The 15,249-nt window shown below is 47.2% G+C and overlaps 1 protein-coding gene across 2 annotated transcripts in view; it reads right to left on the bottom strand.

The window, feature by feature from the left end:
- Nucleotides 1–261: 261 nt before the first annotated feature.
- DAAM1 (dishevelled associated activator of morphogenesis 1) overlaps nucleotides 262–15,249 on the bottom strand; it is a 180,917-nt gene continuing 165,929 nt past the window's right edge. For both annotated transcript variants that reach the window (XM_083434806.1, XM_083434805.1), the window contains 5 exons: nucleotides 14,412–14,519; nucleotides 11,633–11,693; nucleotides 9,849–9,980; nucleotides 5,825–5,995; nucleotides 262–4,975 (listed from right to left, as the gene is read on the bottom strand). In XM_083434806.1, coding sequence (XP_083290932.1) covers nucleotides 4,766–4,975; nucleotides 5,825–5,995; nucleotides 9,849–9,980; nucleotides 11,633–11,693; nucleotides 14,412–14,519 — 682 coding nt within the window. In that variant the 3' untranslated portion in view covers nucleotides 262–4,765. The remainder of the gene's footprint in view (nucleotides 4,976–5,824; nucleotides 5,996–9,848; nucleotides 9,981–11,632; nucleotides 11,694–14,411; nucleotides 14,520–15,249) is intronic.

Here is a 15,249-nt window from a genome sequence, read left to right on the forward strand (position 1 = left end):
TCTCTAGAATGGCAGGGGCAGAGCCTGTGGCCCTCCAGATGTTCTCATGACCCCCGTCCATTGGCCAGGCCGCCTGGGGCTGTTGGGAGTTGTAGTTCAACAACATCTATTCCCCAAGTTTGACCAAGCTGCAGGAGGCAGTGGAAGACCGGAGTGCCTGGCGTGCTCTGGTCCATGAGGTCACGAAGACTCGGACACGACTAAACAACAACAATTATAAATTTTAACCATACACTCCAGAAATAAGCCTCCACGCACATATTGTTATGTACACTCTTTATTGCATATTGCCGTCTTCTTCTTTTTTTTAAGAAAAATGTACAGTCTCATAACATACACAGCATTTCCTGCTAGCTAAAAAACATCCTTGCACCTAGGAATCACTAAACGGTTTGCTACCACTAAGCTACATTAGTATACTTCAGTTTACAAACTATCACTTTTTTGTCTCTTTTCTTTTTTTGGCATGAATTGGAAAGAAAAGAAAAATCTTTAGAATGACACACCCAGGAGAGAGACACAGAGAGGAAATAAAACGAGAAACAAGAACACAAGTGGCTATGTCCACCAGACCAGTCTACATGTAAGTTTGCAACAAATGGCACATGGAATTTTCATCTGCACGCAGATGGTTTAGGAAATGAGAACTCGAGAAGAAATGGCAAGTGTAGCCCAACAAGCAAGGCTTGTTACAAAGCAAGAATGGTTTTGGAAGCACAAGGAAATATTTCCACCGGTGCCCTTGCTTCCCCCGATCTGCAATCAGTTCAGCGTGGATCCCTGGAAATCCCGGAAGATCCAGCAACCCAGGCTGCGTAACAGACACAAACTCACCTTTCAATGTTTTGTACAGCGCAGACAAGAGTCCGTCAAGATCCGGCTGAAAGGGTGGCTTTTAATGCATTAAATGCCAGAGGACTTCACAGCCCCAACTTTGCAGCGGGTCATCATGATGGATTCGACTACCAAGCCCAGGTCTACTCCGAGCCTAAATGGGAATGTGGTGCTAGCAGCTGCAACCACTATGGGCGAGCTTTCAAAACCAATGCCAAGATTGACACAGCTTCCTTTAGGGCACTGACTTTGTCCTCAACGGGACTGAACAGGCTCGGGACGTAACAGTCCCTTTTCATGCCCCATTCCTGCAGCCACATCGCCAATGACCTCGCTTCCGGTGGGACGGCAAAACGGCTTGTGTAATGGTGGAGGCACTTGGCAAAATTGCTTCCTTGCACTTTCGTTTCGATTGAGCCAGACCCAACTGAACTCCCTCCCAAAGAAAGCTTGCACGAGGCAATTCTTATTCCAACCAGAAGTTTGAGGTTCAGCTACAGGAAGCCGTTTTGCAGTATGTAGGCGGGGGGCACAGTTGCAGACTGCACAAAGCGCCCCCTCCCCCGTGGCAGAAGTGGGGAATGCTGCGTTTTCCAGCATTTGATGCACTTATGGATGAGCCCACTGGGAGAATCAGAAATAGTAGATTGGGGGTCTTGATTCTCATAATGCAACAAACAACTGCAGGATGTCTCAAATCCATCATGGTGGTCTGTGCTGGGACAAATAGCTGTTGCTTAAAGGTGTTCCACACAACCTGCTTCCTCCAATGAAATATCACGTTGTCCTAGAGGTTAAAAAAAAGCAGTGGCATAGCGCAGGGAGCCCCCACAGGGGCGGTTGCTCCAGGCACAAAATTTCAACCCCCGGTGCTGCCTCAATGCAACTGTGTCCTTTTGTCACAGGGCTCGGCTTCTTCATGCAAACCAAGAAGTGACCTCTCCAGATAATGGAACAACTCTTCTTTTCTTATCTCTGTGGCTGGGTGATGCGGATGCCATTGGGCAGCTGGATGTGCAAGCGCACTCCATCCTTTTCCTGCCCTCCCACCCCTCCGTGTGGCCCCGGGCACTGGCAACCCACGCTACGCCACTGCAAAAAAGGCACCTTCCTTTCCCCAGGACTTATCCTGCAGATCAAGAACCTGATGAATTTTTAAATGCCCCTCTAAATCTGTTAGGCTGCAGGGCAGATCCCTTGACCAGACTGAACCTCGTGAGCGATGGCATCCTTTCTGCGCTTTCCTATTCCAAAGAACACTGCATTGTTTTTCTATTCTCCCCCCCCCCCGCCAATCTCAAATCATTTTAACGCAACCTTTTGACCAGTCTGAACTCTCTCCCACCCCCCCATTTTGAAAGTCAACTCCCTAACAATACCATATCCGACCAAATTTTCTCCCAGCTACAAATAAAAATATATATAAAATAGAGGCACTTTAGTTTAAGTAACAGTAATGAACAACTTGGTTTTTATTTTACTTTTCGAGCAAAGTGCTGCCTTCGCACGCCTCGCACTCTGCAGAACTCCAGAGTATCGGACGTTTGCATTCTTACCGTTGACAAGCTACTTGAAGAGCCATCAGTACACGTGGGTCCTTCGAAAAAGTTGCGATGAAGAAAAACTAAATCGTAAGAACAAGGGGGAAAGAGGCAAGGGATCACCCTTATACTCACGCACACTCAGAGAGCTCTTTCACAGCTCTCGCTGGTGTGATCTTCACAGCTTGCGTGTTGCATCGGGATTTGGGGATTCCGGGCAACAGGAACTGCATTTTGTACAAACTCGTTTCTATATAAATCCGCACATCTGCTGTACAGTACACAACTGGGGGAAGGGGTGGGGGCAGAGAACAGCCCCCCCGGCCCCCCTCCAGTTAACATCCTTTACAATAGCAAAGCAAAACAAATCAATTAAAAACCTATTTCAAACAGCATCAGCTATCTAGTGCAACAGAAAAAAACACAACTCAAAAACCTCCACAGGAAAGAAAACAACAACAACAACGGCAACATCAACAACACACAAAAATCCCCGTTCAGTTTTGGATCACGATGTGGATGGTATAAAAATCACTTAAGAGAAAAACCCGCAAATAAATAAAAGCAAAAAAGAAAGAAAGTAACAGTCCTCTATATTCTCTATAATTTAAGGATATTAAGCCACGCTATAAGATTGGCTTTTTTTTTTAACTTTTCCAATTTTTTTAATATTTTGTATTACTGTTTCGTTTTTAAATTATTAATTACTCCCTGAGCAATCTGGGTTTAAGGAGATTTCGGATTGACAGCTTGACAAATTTCTTACAAATCTGCAAGGAGAAAAACACTATGAACAGCAAAGCCCGTTTGCAAGAAACAAGAATTTTTTGTGGCCTTTTTCCTGCTACCCTTGCGCTATACATCAGGTCCCTAACATCTCCCAGACCCCATCTTTGCAGAAACCTTTAGAGAAGCCACTCCCTACTAACCTCTTTCGAGGGAAAGGGAAACCCTGGAGCAACGCCCCCGGCAAGCATGGTTGCCCTTCCAAGACCCATGCTCATCATTCTGGCACAGATCAGTAAACAGAGGCAGCCTTAAGAGGGCAGTCTGTCTGATGGCGAAAGGAGAAGGGGGGCAGGCTGCATAATGGAAAGCCCAGCTATGAATACTTGAGAGTTCATTAGCCAACCTTTGCCATGCACGGGAAAGGCTCTTCTGTATCGGGGCCAAAGTTTGCACATTACGCCCAAGGCGCTCCTGGAGTTATCTAGCATGGGCTGGGTGCGTTACAGCGAAACTGGCCTGAACGGAGCCAATTCTGAGCGACGTTTACAGAGAATACAGTTTGTCCTGTCGGGACGGGGAATGGGAAACGGACGATAATGCATACACAGACGCTTTCTTCCGTTAAAACGAAAAGTTAAGAAGAGACCTAGCCCCCTCCCCGTAATCCCCACCCCCACCCCACCAACTGGTCTCAGGCAAAAAAAACCCACACAAGAGTGAATTCTACATCGGTGTCGTTACAGCAATGAGAAAATCCTTTGGGTCGCCTTCAGCTGGTTCCCTGAAGGCTCCCAAAGAGAGAGAGGTGCGTCTCGTTCGAAAGAAACAGAAGCACGACTCCTCCCGCCCCCCCAAAAATGGGGGTTACGGAACACAAAGGAGCTGGCACAACGGCCACAAGGGATGTTCAAGTTCTGAGTGAAAACAGAAACAAAAAATAATAATCTTGGCTCCCCCCCAACAATGCTACGTTCAGACTGAACAAGAGCGGTTTTTAACAGACGTCTCTCCCGCCACCTGTAGCCTCAATGGCAACAGGTTTCCGAGGCTGGCCTGTCCATGCCAAAACGCCCTTGTGCTAACCGTAGCACAATAGCAGCACTTCTTTCCCCCTCTTCACTTCAAGCTGTTTTCCCCACCCCAACTTTATATCAAAATAAAAGGACCCCCCCAGAACGGACCCAAGTGGTATCGCCCACCAGCCTCTCTCATTTCCGTGGTTTGGGGGGGGGGGGATGTTTTCGCCTCCCCCTCTCTTTCTTTCTCGATCACCGACACTTGTGCTTAGACAGCATGAAAGCTACTTTTTGCGATGACGCCGGCCTCCCCCATGCCTCCCGCAACTGATAGAAAAGGCAGAACTCATCCAGGCAGCGGTGCCTGTGCATGTTGACGCCCACGCTCGCGCATGCACACAGTTCTGAATCCCAGCCCGCACCACCAGACTCTTTGGGCGCAGCGCACCTGCGCTCATGCTCCCACTGAAAACATTCATGCACAGGCACGACGAGATGAGGGAGGGAGGGCCACTGATGGGCTGGCAAGGCAGAAGGTAAAAAGACCTGGGGTCCTCCAAGACGATTGTTGGTTGGTTTAGAGTTTTCTTCTGAAATATATATATACACATATAGATATATGCATATATATATATACACGTGCGCTCAGAAGTTGAGTTTCGTGACCGGCCTCTCGCGGCTGCCATCCGCCAGCTGGTTGGTGATACGCTTGCGGTTTCGCTTGAGTTTGGACAGGTCTTTGTCAAAGACTTCGCCGGACCGCAAGGCCGAGACGAGGTCGTCGAACTCCCCGCCCTCCTCGCTGTTTTCTTTCGCCTTCCTCGCCTTGCGCTCCCTCTCTCGCTGCTCTTTGAGCTAACGGGAAGGGGAAAAGGAAGGGTTAACAGGCAGGGATTTGACACACCCTACGAACAACACGCTGTAACTTAAAACAATGGAAAAGCAATAAACCAAAACCGACAGATTCTCCATCCTCGAGCTGAGTTTGCCCTGTTTCTGCATCACCTTCTGATATATTTTTAAGCCCACATGAAATTTGTCCATGTGCATTTGTGTTAATGTATGCATTCCCCATAGGACGCAGGTGGCGCTGTGGGTTAAACCACAGAACCTAGGACTTGCCGATCAGAAGGTCGGCAGTTTGAATCCCCGTGACGGGGTGAGCTCCCATTGCTCTGTCCCTGCTCCTGCCAACCTAGCAGTTCGAAAGCACGCCCAAAAGTGCAAGTAGATAAATAGGTACCGCTCTGGCGGGAAGGTAAACGGCGTTTCCGTGCACTGCTCTGGTTTGCCAGAAGCAGCTTAGTCATGCTGGCCACACGACCTGGAAGCTGTACGCTGGCTCCTTCGGCCAATAAAGCGAGATGAGCGCCACAACCCCAGAGTCACAACTGGACCTATCGGTCAGGGGTCCCTTTACCTTTACCTATGCATTCCCCCAATAATTTTTATTGGTCTTCATTTTTGCATACAATTTTTCTTGCAATTTCTCTACCCCTCATATCCCAAGACAGACGCATGGCAACTTAACACCCCAACAACTAGATGCACAGACAGCTTGACTTGCATAGCTTGCGTCGTTTGCAAAGCAGCTGTCTGAAATGGAGTCAAAACCATGGGTGCATCGAGCCGCCTGGCCACCCCCTTCAGCTATGGGCTACCAAGGACATGCGGTGGAACCCCACCCTACACAATTATCCCCACCTGGGCTTCCATCCGCGCCCGTCGCTCCTCTTCCTCCTTCCTCTTCCTCATGTTTTCATTCTCCTGTTTGGCTTCAGTCACAGCCTGCAGGAACTGGTCGAAGATCCCGAAGAACTCGTCTGGTTGCGTTTTGCCAGCGTCTTCCCCAAAATGCTTCACTGCCTTGGCAAACTAGAGTAAGAAAATGCGCATGTTGTTTTCTTTCTGGGGACTCACTGGCCCAAAGCAACCCTCTCAAAGAGAGCCTCTTTGGTCTAAATCAGTTGCCGATTCGGGAAGGAGATTTTCTCTGCATGCATCAACCTGCTTTGTATCCTTCTTTAGGCCATATCCCCAATTGGCCATGAAGATCACTGAGTGACTTCAACCCTGTCATCTTCCCTCAACCTCACCTGCATCACAGGGTTGTTGTGTTGGGTGGGTGGCGCGGGGTGAGGTTGTGAAGAATCACACAAGCTGACTTTAGCTCGTTGGAGGGAAATTTGGGGTGTGTGTGTAAAAATATAATAACTAAAGAAGGAAGCAAAAACTATTTGGAAACTACAACTAATCTAGGCAGGTGACTGGGAGAGGCTGCTGGAACCATGTAAAACCGGTCCTGAAAGACCTACATTGGCTCTCAGTGTGTTTCTGAGCACAATTCAAAGTGTTGCTGCTGACCTTTAAAGCCCTAAACGGCCTCGGCCCAGTATAACTGAAGGAGCGTCTCCACCCCCATTGTTCAGCCCGGATACTGAGGTCCAGCTCTGAGGGCCTTCTGGCGGTTCCCTCCCTGTGAAAAGTGAGGTTACAGGGAATCAGGCAGAGGGCCTTCTCAGTGGTGGCACCCACCCTATGAAATGTGAGGAGAATCAGAACTTACAGGGTTAAACAGTTCTGTGTGACGTCTCACATTCTGAGGCGTGGTTTGGTTCACATACGGGAATCTTTCCTTGTGTGTGATTTACTTTCGTTTTTGGCTGAGAGACGAGAGGATGTCCGCTCTCTTGCCCGGACTGATTTATGATGTTTTTCTTCTCATTAAAGACTGTTAGAGATTAGCAAGAAGCCTGCGTACACTCTGATTTATTATACACACACAAGGCACCTTCTCTGCTGCTGTGGGACTCTGCTAAGAGCTGCAAAGAGAGCTCAAGTTTTACCTATCAGCACAGGCGTCCATTGGCACAGGGAGAAGCGTGCCGGGTGCCATTATATCTCAGCATGAAATGCCCTCCCATCAGATGCCAAGAATGTATATGCTGGAAGCTGCCCAGAGTGGCTGGGGTAACCCAGTCAGATGGGCAGGGTGCAATGCAATGCAATACAAATAATTCCGAAATCGAAACACATTTGTTTCCTAATTTCACCGGGTCCCAAACAACCAGTGTTAGGTCAGACTTTGGCCAGTTCAGCTCATGATGCAAGTCCTTAATCTCTTACATATCTGGAGAGTACAAGCCAAGGCCTTGCTCTGCTTTGCCGCATTACACCATTCCTTGCCCCCAAATCCAAATTCTGGTGGCTAGAGTTAGACCCCAGGCCTCACCAAACCTCCCTTTCCAAAGGTCTGTTCTGCCTCCCCCGTCGGAACAGCTTCTGCCATTCTGAAGACATCAAGGAAGTCACACCTCTGCTTTCAATTAATGCCCTTTATCCTCTACCTCCTCTTTTTTTCATTATTAGTATTATTAACTCAGGAGCAATAAAACCAACGGGGCACAACACTGCAGCAGAGGAGATAATAAAACTCGAAGGCACAACAGGGAGGGGGGGCAAACTCGCATTTTCAACTTCTCTTTGAAGGTTTGTGCTTGTATTTATCGTTGCCACATGCTTCAGCATTAGAACCAAATGTGCTATTGGAACACCTCCTTTTGGAAAGGAGGTCTTCCCCCCTCCCTCTTTTTCAAAAATGAAACTTTGCCCATCCAAAAGCACAAAGTTTGTGCTATCTACAGAATTGCGCTGTAGGGAAATGGTTAGGGCATGGGTGGAAGTTTGATACAGGGTCAAGCAAGACGCTGCTTGGAGCATGGACAGCGCGTGAACAGCTAATGCTGTTTCAGTGATTGGTCCACGTAGCATGGCCTGAGGGTGACATGATGGTACTGTACTGTCTTTTGTCTGCTAGCTGATACAATGTTGTATGATTTTGCTGTACACAATAAATGCGGACGGCGGCTCTTGAGGCTGTGAGATCCCTTCAATCGATCTTGGTGTGTGAGACTGTTTCATTGCGGATGATGAGCTGGACCTCGTCATTGCACAAAGCAGATAAAATTTGCAAGCCAAAGGCAACGCTCATGCAAGAGGTGTGTAGCAATGTCAAGGGTTTGTAAAATAAAGAAACACAAACAGATCCCAAGGGGCTTCTTGGTGGTCCTTTAGGGTCACTAGCTTTAGATGGTTTTAAGAAAAGAATTCGAGAATTAGTTGTGGACATCCAAAAAACGAATTCTGGGAACTGTAGTTTGCTAAGGGTGCTGAGAGTTGCTAGGAGACCCCTTTCCCTGTCACACAGCTACAGAGTTCCCTGTGAAGAGGGATTGGTTGTTAAACCACTCTGGGAATTGTAGGTCTGCGACGGAACTTGGGAGTTCAAGGTTCCGGTTTAGTCAGCCATTCAATGGTTGCCTCGGGGCAAGCCACATTCCCTCAGTCTCAGTTATCCAGCTGTAAAATGGGAATATGCAATCATGACCCAAACCACAGCCTGCCATGCCTAGCCCTGAGTTGTTGACAGGCACTGTGTCCTTGGAGGATGAACCAGACACTCCACAAGCCGAGGACCTTGGGGCAAATGAGCAGGCAGAGTCTCCTGGAACCAGCGCTGAGGATCCCCAAGTCCTGCTTAAGAAGCCTTGGAACAGTCAGAGGAGGAGATGGAAACCGTCCTCAAGAATGCCAGCACCTAAACACTCAGGCTGACATGTAGCAACATAACATGAATCTATGGACGCAGAGTAGTGGCATGGTTCTTGCTAAAAGAAATGTAGAATAAACACTGACAACTGGGAAACACTAGCCTGTGAGCGCTCCAATTGGAGAAAAGCCTTTACCGAAGGTGTCATGGGCTTTGAAGACGCTTGAATTAGATGGTTTATCAGAAAAAAATAAAGAATAAATCAAAACAGGAATTTGTTTCAAAATGGGAGGTTTTCAAAGAATATCTGAAAAATAAATATAGTAGTTTAAATTCTGTTGCAGCATTCGAGGAACTTCAGTAATAGTTGCAAGGTAGATATAAGAAATTAGATTTATTAAGAATAAGTTTAAATATGATAAAAGTGTGTATTGGCAATAAGTAATATGAATTTGAAATATGGAATAGACGGGAGGTTGGGTCTTTAGTGTTAAGACCGATAGATGTTTTATTGTTTGCTAAGAAAATTATGTGTCTATGGTTATTCTTGTGTGTAATTTGGTATTTGTGGTTTTTTTCTTTTTTCTTGTTGTATCAATAAAAAACTTTATTAAAAAAAAGAAAAGAAGACACTCGAACTCAGAACGCAAGGGAGAAACATGCTAGGAAGAAGGCACACTTGGCAAATCCACACCGTGATCAACTCCTGCCTGGAAACCAATGTCCCCACTGTGGAAGGACGTGTGGTTCCAGAATTGGCCTCCACAGTCACTTATGGACTCATAGTTAAAACCGTGCTTATGGAAGACAATCTTACTCGGCTATGAGTGATCACCAAAGAAGAAGAAAAGAAATCTGGTAAGCCAGATAATATAAGGCCTCCTTGAGCCTTCCAGTGGTTCTCTGTCCTTGCTCCTCATTCTAGTTACTCCTCTTTGCGGCTGGTCCCAGACTTGGATTGTTTCATGACTTCGCTTCCGGGTCACATTTTGGACTTAGACTGATTCTCTGTGCTTGACCTTAAGCCAACTTAAGGTCTGACACACCTGTAGCTCTGCCCATGTTGGCAACTGCCTTTGGTGAGGGTCTTCTATCTCCTGGAACTGAGGATGAGGTCCCTATCCCTACAAAGCAGAGAGGTTTGGAGCGCCGGGGTCTCCGGAGGCTTCACTTTCTTACCAGTTCTTTGGCCTCTGCCAGGAGATCTTCCACATCTGAGAAGCTAAAGCTGGCCAGCGTGATGAACTGGCTGACGACGGAAACGAACTTGTCTTCCGGGTGGGAAGGCTGAGATTTCTGGTACGCCAGTTCCTTTGGAGAGAGAGAGAGAGAGAGAGAGAGAGAGAGAGAGAGAGAGATTCATTTTGGTTATTGGGAGTTCAAGGAGAGGAACCACGGCAGTCATCCACCCAGGTGTTGGGTGGGATCCACAAAGACCTGAATGACAGAAACCCAATGCTCAACACATGCTCACCCAGCAGGAGAGAGCTGCTATTGTGCAGCACTATTTCATGCGTTTAGAGTACATGTGTTGAATACTGCAACCACATGGGCGTAGGGATGATTGTGTGGATTACGGGAACACACAAAAGCTGCCCTACAGTGAGCCAGACACATCCTTAGCCCTACCTGGAGATGCTCGGGATGGAACTTTCTGCATGCCAAGCAGATGTCCTACCTTGAGCTGTCACCCTTGGCTCTATCCAACCCAGGAATTATCCTCCCTCCCAGTTAGGTATTAGCTGGGCACACCCTCCATCCTTGGAGGTTTTTAAGCAGAGGTTGGGTGGCCACCTGTCATGGATGCTTCCGCTGAGAGTCCTGCATCACAGGGGGGTGGACTAGAGGACCTTTAGGGTCCCTTCCAACTCTACAATTATACTGTTTTTAACGCTATATTTTATATTGCTGCAGCCTGCTCTTAGACCTTCCTGATGATTGGTGAGTTATAATGACTCAGGTTAAATTTGAGGAAATTTGTGTGTGCAACCTACAACCCTATCACTTATCCACAGTTTTCCCCCCATTCATTTGTATTCCACTTTTCTTTATCAAATCAGTTTACATTTACAGTGGTACCTCGGGTTAAGTACTTAATTCGTTCCGGAGGTCTGTTCTTAACCTGAAACTGTTCTTAACCTGAAGGACCACTTTAGCTAATGGGGCCTCCTGCTGCTGCCTCGCTGCCGGAGCACGATTTCTGTTCTCATCCTGAAGCAAAGTTCTTAACCTGAAGCACTATTTCTGGCTTAGTGGAGTGTGTAACCTGAAGCGTATGTAACCTGAAGCGTATGTAACCCAAGGTACCACTGTACATTGTTTTTTTAATTAAAAAAATCAATATAACATAAAAGATACTTTAAAAAAGAAAGAATAGCTTAGCAAAGAACAAAAACAGCAGTAGCAAATGAACATACAAACAATAATAATAATAATAATAATAATAATGCACATACACACACACACACACACACACACACGAAAGCAAACACAACCACAGCAGCATATAACAAGATCAGTCAGGCTGAGTCTTCAAATATTAAGCCCCATCAGCAAAAACTCTTCTAAAAACGCGAAGACTTCCAAGCATACAGTATCAGGTCTTCTCCAGCACAGCTGGCCGGGGTTCTAACGGAAGCTGTGATCCAGAACATATGCAGGGAACCAGGTTGGCAAAAACTGGCAGGAAGGTGACATCTGCACCAGCTGTGCCTATCCCCAAACAAACTTCCTTTAAAAAAAATGCTTATAATTAAAGAGACAAAGGCAAGCGACTCAGGCCCTTAAGAGTTCCATAAAACCATAATGAGCAGTAATGAGCTGCAGGTCAGGAAGGAGGAGAAGGAGAACGGCCTCTGGGAAGGGAGATAAAAGCAGCTCCAGTCGCCTTCGCCTCCTTCCTTTCTTAAGGACGGGTGCTTAAATTAAGCAGGGGGACCATTAAGTGGGTGAACAATACTTACTGTCTCCACAGCCCTCAGCCCACTGCGCAAGGTGCCAATTTCCTTCTCCAGCTCAGTCATGCTGCCAGAAATAAAGGAAGCCAGTTACATTTCCAGAAACAAACCTCCAAAGCCGGCTGCATGTCTCCCATTGAAAAACAACAACAAATAAAATACCGTATTTTTTGCTCTATAAGACTCACTTTTTCCCTCCTAAAAAGTAAGGGGAAATGTGTGTGCGTCTTATGGAGTGAATACAGGCTGCACAGCTATCCCAGAAGCCAGAACAGCAAGAGGGATTGCTGCTTTCGCTGTGCAGCGATCTCTTTTGCTGTTCTGGCTTTTGAGATTCAGAATATTTTTTTTCTTGTTTTCCTCCTCCAAAAACCAGGTGCGTCTTGTGGTCTGGTGCATCTTATAGAGCGAAAAATACGGTACATAGTTTGCATTTCCTCCTGCTTTTGGGTTATGCTCTCGCCTGCAGCAAGCTTTGCATCACCATCTTCTCTAAAAACTGGTGCCAGAATTTGGTTCTCACCCCTTTCCCCTCCTCATGCCTCTTTCCTTTTGTGCCCTGTTTTTTAGACTTCAAGCTTCCAAGGGACAAGGGACTGCCTTGTTTTCTAAATTGATCGTACGTAACCATAACTTTATCAACAAAAAGATCATCTGTTTGCCTGCCTCATCTGTTCATCCGTCCGCCAATTTCAAATACATTGCAAAAGCAAACTGGGACTAATAACTTCCACTTAAAAGGATTGCCGGAAAACAAGGATAAGATCTTCAATGGGTGCCAAAAAGATGCTAGAGAAGGCATTTGTCTGACATGCAAACAAATAAATAATTTTGGGTGATGTGTGTTAAGATTCAAAGTGGCCGTAAAGGTAGAGGTAAAGGGACCCCTGACCATTAGGTCCAGTCGTGGCTGACTCTGGGGTTGCGGTGCTCATCTCGCTTTATTGGCCGAGGGAGCTGACATTTGTCCACAGACAGCTTCCGGGTCATGTGGCCAGCATGACTAACCCGCTTCTGCCGAACCAGAGCAGCGCACGGAAATGCCGTTTACCTTCCCGCCAGAGCGATACCTATTTATCTACTTGCACTTTTGACGTGCTTTCGAACTGCTAGGTTGGCAGGAGCAGGGACCGAGCAACGGGAGCTCACCCCGTCGTGGGGATTCGAACCGCCGACCTTCTGATCGGCAAGCCCTAGACTCTGTGGTTTAACCCACAGCGCCACCCGTGTCCCATAAAGTGGCTGTAGCAATGTGCATTATGTAAAATTCAAATTCTCATCTTGACAAGCCTGTGAGTTATGACATTCACGGCCTGCAAAAGAGGAGACTGAGAGGAGATAGGATATCCTTCTTCAAATATCTCAAGGGCTGTCACATGGGAGAGAGAACAAGCTTGTCCTGCTCTGGAGGCTAGGACTCGAACCCATGGCTTCAAGTCGCAAGGAAGGAGATTCTGACTCAACATCAGGAAGAACCTTCTGATTGCAAGAGCTATGGGGCAGGTGTACAGGCCCCCCACAACAGAGTGAGCAGAATGTCCCCCAAATGCCCTGGCTCGCCACGTTTCGAATCAAGTGGAGTAACACATGTTGCAGCCAAGGAGTGTGTCGGGATCCCCGTTGCACCACTAAACCCAGGGTGGAAATTCTGAAACTGCAGCACTGGCGCCGAACATCTCCTGCATTGCAGGAAATAGGCCTGCAGGCCTTGGACCCAGACAGACATTTCTGCCTCTGCTCACCTTTTGCACAAACAATCAAGCACGCAAACTGGCGCCTGGCTTTCGACTCCCGCAAACTACAGGTGCATTTATTTTAGAGTCAATCATTGTGCTCTCCTGCTCCACTTGTTGCAGGGCCTCCCTATAAACCCAATAAAGACCTGTTGGCTTCTCCTTAATTCACTTTAAACTCCTTTACGAGGCTGCCTGCGCATACCAATTAATGGTGAAATCCCTCAAAGCGTGTTGATTAAAACCAGCAAGGAAGAAACGGGAGAGAGAGAGAGAGAGAGAGCATCTGATTTAAAAACCAAATACCCCATCTTTGCAACCACGGATTTCTTGAACATGAGTGTGTGCTAATTGGCTCACAATTAAACCACTCTGGCTTGCAGCTAAATAAAGCCAGTGGGGTTTTGGAGTGTGTGTATGTTTCTGGCAGCTGCTGCTGGGTGTTCACTTCTATCTGGGTGGGTGCAGTGGGGCTCCCCCATCAGCAGGCTCTCCTTCTGGGTGGAGGGACACCTTGCCCTCATCCAAACCCTCTTCAGCCTGGGGGGAACCCTCCCAGCAATGTCCTCACTGTGCTTTGCTTAGGGTTCAGCTCTCCACAGGTGAAGGTAAAGGGACCCCTGACCATTAGGTCCAATCGTGACTGACTCTGGGGTTGTGGCGCTCATCTCGCTTTACTGGCTGAGGGAGCCAGCGTTTGTTCGCAGACAGCTTCCAGGTCATGTGGCCAGCATGACTACGCCACTTCTGGCGAACCAGAGCAGCGCACGGAAACGCCGTTTACCTTCCCGCCGGAGCGGTACCTATTTATTTACTTGCACTTTGACATGCTTTCGAACTGCTAGGTTGGCAGGAGCAGGGACCGAGCAACGGGAGCTCACCCCGTCGCGGGGATTTGAACTGCTGACCTTCTGATCGGCGAGTCCTAGGCTCTGTGGTTTAACCCACAGTGCCACCCGCGTCCCTCAGCTCTCAATAGAAGCATGCTAAAAATCATGAACACAGTTGGCCTCCCGCAATCCCAGGCGTCGACCCAATCGTACGACACTCACTTTACTTTGGCAGCCTGGGGGACATCCTTCAGTTCTTCGTGCAGGTTGAGGACTTTGGGGTACTTCTTTTCTACGATGGTGATGAGATAATGCAGCAGGGTAATGTTCCTACAACACAAGAAGGGCAGTGATTGATATATATGGATACAACAAAGGTTTGTGGCTCCTGTATTCAGCTGCAAAAATTGCCTCTATTTGTGAAGGATAGAATTGTTTCGGAGGAAGCAACAGGATTCTGCAAAGGTACTGTGGAAAGGAGCTCGTCGCACAGGGCAAGCCACCTGCACGGTACAGAACGGGGGTGCAAGAGAAAGGTCTTCTGGGAAACAGACTTTTACTAGGTGCAAGAGCAAGACAGGCAGTCATAACAAATAGCAGTGCCACTGCTGGGTGCTGCGCAGTCGAGGTTTTTTCCATGATATGGCCTTCTTGGTGGTGGCTCCCCATTTGTGGAATGTCCTCCATGGTGTGTTGTATTTTTATTAATTTTCAGGAGGAATCCAAAGCATTCCTGTTTACCCAAGCATTTGCTGGCTGAATGTTAACAACAACAATTTTATTATTTATACCCCACCCATCGGACTGGGTTGCCCCAGTCACTCTGAGCAGCTTAATAGCCCAGTAGATTTCTTCCATCTCAAAAAACTTAATAAAACATTAAAAATTAACAAACTGCTGCCTTCAGATGCTGTATAATTTTCCCTGGCACCCTTGAAATTATTCACTATCAGGATATTTGATTGTTTTACAACTTTTTAGAAGCTGAACTCTTTTAGGATATGAACTTAATAAACAGCTAAATAGCCGGGCTCCAGACATCAGACACATCGCCTTGAAT

The sequence above is a fragment of the Podarcis tiliguerta genome (genome assembly GCF_965153285.1).
Source record: "Podarcis tiliguerta genome assembly, chromosome: 1".
Taxonomy (NCBI): Eukaryota; Metazoa; Chordata; class Lepidosauria; order Squamata; family Lacertidae; genus Podarcis; species Podarcis tiliguerta.